We start from the raw sequence: 7,614 nt of genomic DNA on the forward strand, positions 1-7,614 counted from the left end.
AGCACCGCTCTGTCGAATGGGCAGTACTGAAGGAGCGCCGCTCTGTTGGAGGGGCAGTACTGTGGGAACGCCGCAATGTCGGAGAGGCAGTACTGAGGGATTAGTCGATAGACCAGATGGGCATTACGTCATTGTCCGTACGAATTGGAGAAAGTGAATGGGGTTAATTATAAAACTCTTTTAATGATCTTACACAGTTACATTGGGCCCAATGGCATCGTTCACTGCTGTATCATTCTTTGATTCTACAGCTCATTGAATTGGGAACGGCACAGATTAAACCGTCTTTGCCCTGCTCATACTTGCTATATGCACAATGATACAGCTCCCTTGCTCACATTTGTAACGAGAATTGTTCATTTCCAGTTAATGCTGTAATTAGCATCATTTGTATAATCAGCGTAAAAGATCGGGGATTTTGAAACACAGATCACGTTCAGGGCAACTTGAGTTTGCAGGATTTCTTGCGCCAGTTTAAAATAACATGGCGATAGAATAGACCCCGCCCCCGATACGAACCCCGCCCCCAGAATGACTGAATCATTGTGGCACATTTTCGCTAATTGCGCCCATTTGTGGACCTTCGAAAAGGATCTAGAAATGAAGTTGGATGGGTGAAAGGGCACTAGTAGGAACGTTTTGAAAGCTGTTGGAGCAGAGTTTCAGCCTTGGGAGCAATTGCCAATTCCGGCGCGAGTAGCACCCAGCATTGCGCCCGCTTTGAAACGTGTTTACCGCCCCACCCACCCGAGCCCCACGAGTTTCTGCTCACTCATTTGCATATCGCCAAAAGCAAAAGCTGCCATGAACCAGTGAAATCAGGATGCGTTTTCAATAGTAATTGTTTTATTTAATTGCTTTTAAAAAAATTCGCATATTGAAAGATGTTTACTTGATGAACTTTGATTAAAACAGCTGAAACTAGTTTTATCACAAAAGGGATTAATTTAATGTTTCACGTACTTTGCTTAATATGTTGACCTGTAGTTGCAGGTTGTAGCTCTCCAATCAGGGACTCTCTAATCTGGAAACATCCGTGGTTCGGCCTCAGCCCCGGCGGGGTGGCATCCCGGCTTCCGGCGCTTCCTGGCTCTGAGTTCAGCGAGGTAAGCGGGCCGGGCAAGAGAAGGGCAGGCGACTGAGCGAGTCACCGAAGCTGGGCCTGAGGGAGAGGAGGGTTTATAAACAAAAGAGATGCAAACCAGCAGGGAGAAAGAGAGCAAGGCCCCAGTTCCTCTTGAGCGGGGTGGAGGTGGTCAGGAGTCCAGGTACCATTATCAGGTACCGGTAAAACTGGGCGCCGCGTGACCTCCCGTGGTTCACAAAACTCTTCCTTTCGGCTCCCGTCAGTGAGAGGGTGCCGGACTAAGAAAGGTCCAACTTATAGTGGATGTTGTGGTTGATCGCACGTCGCCTTCTCACGATTGTAGTTGGGGGCAGAGACATAAATGACTGATCAAATTAAAACGCTTGTCTGCTGACTGACTTATGCCTTAAATACCAATGGTCGTCTGAATCCAGTTAAATCAGAATGTGCATATTACACTAAACTGACGGCAACTCCTCACCACTTCCCCCAGAAGCTGGATATCAGCGGGTCGGCAGTTCCACAGAGACCTGGAACCATGTGGAGATTTGATTTTGGAGGATTTTTGAAAGAAAGGCTTGCATTTATATAGCGCTTTCCACGACCTCCGAACATCTCAAAGCGCTTTACAGCCAATGAAGTACTGTTGGATTATAGCCAGTGTTGCAATGTGGGAAACGCGGCAGCCAATTTCCCACACACAGCAATATGATAATGACCAGGTAATCTGTTTTCGTTATGTTAAATGAGATATAAATATTGCCCACGAGACCTCCCCTGCTCTTCTTCGAAATACTTCCACGGGATCTTTGACGTCCGTCTGAGAGGGCAGACGGGCCTCGGTTTAACGTCTCATCCTAAACCCGGCACCTCCGACAGTGCAACACTCCCTCGGCTCTGCACTGGAGTGTCAGCTAGACTTTCTGTTCCAGTTCCTGGTGTGGGTTTTGAACCCACAACCTGCCTGACTCAGAGGCGAGGGTGCTACGCATGGAGCCACAGCTGGCACTGATCTTAGAATGAAGTGGAACTTCAAAAAGTGACGCAGAAGGGGCCGCTTCATCGCAGTTAATAAATGAACCCCACTGACAATTAACTTACTCTGTTAGAATAAATTTTTCAATTAGGTTCTTGAAAATTGAAGCGAGGTGTCCTAGGTTTGTTAAACACACAGTTCATGCACATCAGTACCTGAAAGGTAGAAATTAAGACTGCACACAATGACGGTTGTTTGGGGATTGAAAGGTCTCACAGTTCTGAGCTCAGCATCTTAGGCATTGACAAATGGCAGTATTCAACAACAACAACAACAACAATTTGTATTTAGATAGTGCATGTAATGTAGTGAGAAGTCCCAAGGCGCTTCACAGGAGTATTATTTGATTAAAAAACTGACACCGAGCCAAATAGAGCCACATAGCACGTGACCAAAAGCTTGTTTAAAGCGGTAGGTTTTAAGGAGTGTCCTGAAGGAGGAAAGAAAGATACAGAGGTTTAGCCAGGGAGTTCCAGAGCTTGGAATATCTCGAGGTGATTGTGAAGCTGGAGGAGATTGCAGAGATAGGGAGAGACGAGGCCATGGAGGGATTTGAAAGCAAGGGTGAGAATTCTTAAATCGAGGCATTGCTTAACCCGGAAGCCAATGTCGGTCAGCGAGCGCAAAGCTGATGGGTGAGCCAGACTTGGTGCGAGCGAGGACATGGGCAGCCGAGTTTTGGATCACCTCTAGTTTACCTAGCGTGGGATGTGGGAGGCCAGCCAGGAATAGTCAAGTCTAGAGGTAACAAAGGCATGGATGTGGGCTTCAGCAGCAGATGAGCTGAGGCAGGGGCTCAGTAGTATCTGGGTGACAATTGATCTGGGACGGCAATAGTATCTGGGTGACACGCTGGAGAGTTCCTGACACCCGTGCTCTGTTAACTAACACGGCGCACAATGAAGTGGGATGAGAGAACAAAACATGCCTTTTTTCAATAGACTCGCAAAATGTGTCATTTATTTAAATGCAGATTCAATCAACTTAGAGTGCAACATGCCTTTGAAGATCAGAAGACTATTATCCATTTGCTTTTAATCAAGATCTATTAAAGTAGCCGCTTCTGTTATGTTTTTAAAGGATGACAGTATCATAAAGCGTCTGGAAAAAGCTTAAAAACTTACAGTCCAGAAGGTACAGAATTGGGTCACATTTTCTGAATCTTATACACACCGATTAGAGGCACAGAACTGGACAACCCCAGGTACCCCGTGCCCACTGAGTGCCTCAACATTGGGATAAGTCCTGTAGATAACTCTCTGAGATCAAAGAACCTGTTGATCAATACACAGTCCCAACGTCAGGGATGGGTGATTAATACCACAGGGAGAGAAATGTTCATCTAATGCCGGTATTCGAAATATAGGCAGTATCCCCGCAATCACATAATTAGAGGCGTAACTGGGGATGGTTTATTTTTCAAAAGATACATCATTAGATCAGCAATATTTCCTCGAAGAGGAGCTATCAGAGATTTGAAAGCCCAGGGGGAATTCCGGATGCAGTTTGACAATTGTGGAGAGAGGGTGTGAATTCATCAAACACTGGGCATTCCTTGCTCTCTGTCTCTCTGTAGACTTCATATCAATTATCAAGAATGTGTTATGAATTATCAAGTGTGTGCTATGAATTATCAAGCGTGTATTATCAATTATCAAGAATGAATGATCAATTATCAAGTGTGTCCAATCAATTACCAAGCATGTATAAGCAATTATTCAGCGTGTCCAATCAATTATCCAGCATGTCCGATCAATTATTCAGCGTGTCCTGTCAATTATCCGCCATGTATTATCAATTATCCAGCGAGTCCTATCAATTATCCAGCGTGTATTATCATTTATCCAGCGTGTCCTATCAATTATCCAGCATGCCTTAGCAATTATCCAGCATATATTATCAGTAATTAATTGTGTACTATCAATTACCCGGCGTGCATTATCAATTATCAATTGTGTCCTATCAATTATCAATCATGTATTATCAGTTATCCGGTGTGTCCTATTAATTATCCAGCGTCTATTGTCAATTATTAAGCATGTATTATCAATTACCAAGTGTGTCCTATCAATTATCCAGCATGTCCTTACAATTATCCAGCGTGTATTATCAATTATTCAGCGTGTCCTATCAATTATCTAGCATGTATTATCAATTATCAAGTGTGCCCTATCAATTATCCAGCGCCTCCTATCAATCATCAAGTGTGTCGCATCAATTATCAAGAGCCTATTATCAATTATCAAATTTGTCCTATCTATTATCCAGCTTGACCTATCAGTTATCCAGCGTGTCCTATCAATTATCAAATGTGTCCTATCATTTACAAAGTTTCTCCTATCAATTATTAAGCATGTGCTATCAATTATCCAGCGTGTCCTATCAATTATCCAGCGTGTCCCATCAATTATCAAACGAGTCCTATCATTTATCCAGCGTGTCATCTCAATTATCAAGTGTGTCCTATAAAATATCAAGCATGTATTATCAATTATCAGCCATATATTATCAATTACAATCGGCCATTCTGTGTCAATGAGGAGATGTCTGTGATGAAAAGCAAATTATAATTTAAGTGGAGAAAAATTGCAAAGTGCTGCAGTACAGAGCGATCTTTGGGTCTGTTTACAGGAAACACAAAACTTTAGTATGCAGGTACAGCAACTAATCAGAAAGGCAAATGGAATGATGGCCTTTATTGCAAGGGGGTTAGAGTATCAAAGCAGAGAAGTCATGCTGCAACTTTGCAGGGTAGTTTTGAGGCCACACCTTGAGTGCTGCGTCCAGATTTGGTCTCCGTATTTAAGGATATACTTGCATTTGAGGCTGTTCAGAGAATGTTCACTCGGTTGATTGCCCAGATGAGGGGGTTGCCTTATGAAGATAAGTTGAGTAGGTTAGGCCTCTACTCATTGGGGTTGGGAAGAATGAGAGATGATCATATGGAAATATATAAGATAATGAGGGGGCTCGACAAGGCGGATGCAGAGAGGATATTTCCACTCTTAGGAGAAACTAAAACTAGGTGGATAGTTTCCGCATAAGGGGCGGCTCATTTAAAACTCATTTAAGATGAGGGGAGATTTCGTCTCTGAGAGGATTGTAAGTTGTGAAATTCTCTGCCGCAGAGAGCTGTGGAGGCTGTGTCATTGAATATAGTTAAAGCGGAGATAGACAGATTTTTCAGCAATAAGGAATTAAAGGGTAATGGGGAGCGGGCGGAAAGTGGAGCTGAGTCGATGATCAGATTAGCCATGATCTTATTAAATGGCGGAGCAGGCTCGATGGTCGGTAGCCGACTCCTGCTCATAAGAACATAAGAAATAGGAGCAAGAGTCGGCCTTGGGACATTTCCCCTTTCCCCTTTTCATTTCCAGTGCACCGTTGCGGGTTTGCACGTTCACTGTGACACCCTGGCACCCATTTGCAGTCAGGTTGATTTTTCGCCATTTTCGATCATGCTTTTCCACCCAGTCTGGCTTGTGTTTGACCTTAAAAACCTCAATGGGTGGGATCAGGACCTCGTGTTCAGCGGGCAAATGCGAGAATTGACTGATTCGGACCCCCAACTTGGTCACTATTTTAAACAGCGTGTTTTCATTAAACTTTTTCATGAATTCTTTCGCTTCAATATCTTGCAAAGAAGAAGAAGCGAATTGTCCGAATCTGAAATAATGCTCCTTTGCGGGGATGAATAGTTCCTGACTTCCCCTATAGGTGGTGAGTCTCTTTTTCTTGAACTTATCCAGGGCTACGGAGAGGAGGTAATGGAAACTTTTGAAGTGAAACTTCTCCTGATAAATGGCATCATTTGCGCCGTACTGCCTCGTTGCTGCGTTAAACTCACAGTACGACAAGGAGCTCTTGGTGTAAGCGCGAATTGCTACCACGTGCTCTCTTCTCAAACCGCGCGGCATAACAAAGGTTCGCCCCAAAGTCCTATTTGCGTCATGTCAAACTTGGAGGAAGTGTCTTCTCTCAGCCCATTCCTTTCTGATGTAACCGATCGCCGCTTCGTCATTTTCCTGGGTCTGAGTGAATATGTAAGCGGCAGAGTTCTTCGCCATGTCCAGTTGGATGCGATTGCCTCGAGCATTAAAAGCTAGAGTTCTCTGATCTATGAAACAAAGCGGGTTGTTGTGTCAATTCATAAAGAGTAAATAATAGAAAAAATGATAGACACATTTCCAAAATTCTTATCCTTGTTTTCAAATCCCTCCATGACTCTCGCCCCTCTCTATCTCTGTAACATCCTGCAGTCCCACAACTCACCCGAGATGACTGCGTTCCTCTAATTCTGCCCTCTTGAGCATCCCTGATTATAATCGCTTAGCATTGGCGGCCGTGCCTTTAGCTGCCTGGGCCCCAAGGTCTGGAACTGCCTCCATAAACCTGCCATTCTCTCTGCCTCTATCTCCTCCTTAAAAATGTTCCTTAAAACCTTCCTCTTTGAATAAGCTTTCGGTCACCTGCCACAATTTCTTCTTGTGTGGTTCAGTGTCAAATGTATTTGTTTTGTTTAATAACACTCCTGTGATGCGCCTTGGGAAGTTTCGCTACGTTAAAGGCGCTATATAAATAAAGTTTGTTGTTGTTTGTGTTACTGTGATTTCCACGTAATTATAAAAGTGGGGAAATTGCAGGTGCACCAGACATAATTTTCAAACTTTCTATAGATTCAGGAATTGTACATTTGGATTGGAAATTGACGAATGTCTCTCCATTATTTAAGAGAGGAATATAGCGAGAAATATTAAATCAGTTTGACCTCGCGTGGTGTCTATCATAAGAGACAGAGTGACGGAGCTCTGGAGCAGCTATGAGCTGGTAAAAGAGAGTCAGTGTGGAATAATAATGGGCAGCTCATGTCTGAATAACACAATTCATTTTGCTGAGGAGGTCACCAGCAGTGTAGACACTGTCTATACTTGTTGACGACATCGACTTCCTGAAGGCATTTGATAATGATATGCACCAAAAGATTATTAGCAAAAATTAAATGTCATTGAAATGGAGGTAAACTCTGGTTAAGCCTCAGGTGGACTATTGTGCTCGGGATTGGGGCACCAGACTTTAGGAATGATGTCAAGGCTGTGGAAAGGGTGCAGAGGAGATTGCCCAGAATGCTACCAGAGATGAGGGACTTAAGTTACTTGGAAAGATAGGAAAAGCTGGGGTTATTCTCCTTAGAGCAGAGGAGGTTAAGGGGAGACTTACCAGAATGGTACTGGGGATGAGGGACTTCAGTTACAGAGAGAGACTGGAGAAGCTGGGATTGTACTCCTTAGAGCAGAGAAGGTTAGGGGGAGATTTGATAGAGGTGTAAGCCTTTGATAGAGTAAATAAATAGAAACTGTTTCCAGTGGCAGAAGGGTCGGTAACCAGAGGACACAGATTGAAGACAGAAACATAGAAACATAGAAAATTGTTGCAGGAGTAGGCCATTCGGCCCTTCGAGCCTGTACCACCATTCAATAAGATCATGGCTGTT

General features: G+C 43.8%; 1 protein-coding gene across 1 annotated transcript; it reads right to left on the minus strand.

Annotated features, from left to right (window-relative positions):
- Positions 1-1,019: 1,019 nt before the first annotated feature.
- LOC139274041 (NAD(P)(+)--arginine ADP-ribosyltransferase 2-like) lies at positions 1,020-6,040 on the minus strand. The gene is made up of 2 exons (XM_070891095.1): positions 5,506-6,040; positions 1,020-1,162 (listed from the first exon to the last, which is right to left on the minus strand). The coding sequence occupies exons 1-2, from the start codon at positions 6,038-6,040 to the stop codon at positions 1,020-1,022; spliced, it is 678 nt and encodes a 225-aa protein (XP_070747196.1).
- Between the last annotated feature and the right edge of the window lie 1,574 nt (positions 6,041-7,614).

Source organism: Pristiophorus japonicus, chromosome 9 (assembly GCF_044704955.1).
Source record: "Pristiophorus japonicus isolate sPriJap1 chromosome 9, sPriJap1.hap1, whole genome shotgun sequence".
Lineage (NCBI taxonomy): Eukaryota > Metazoa > Chordata > Chondrichthyes > Pristiophoridae > Pristiophorus > Pristiophorus japonicus.

Excerpts from the sequence above, each read along its gene's own strand:
- LOC139274041 (XM_070891095.1), bottom strand. The coding sequence starts at position 6,040 with ATGCCGCGCGGTTTGAGAAGAGAGCACGTGGTAGCAATTCGCGCTTAC. Across the intron at positions 1,163-5,505 it reads GAACGTGCAAACCCGCAACG|GCCCAGCTTCGGTGACTCGC; the intron begins GTGCACTGGAAA and ends CCTCTCCCTCAG.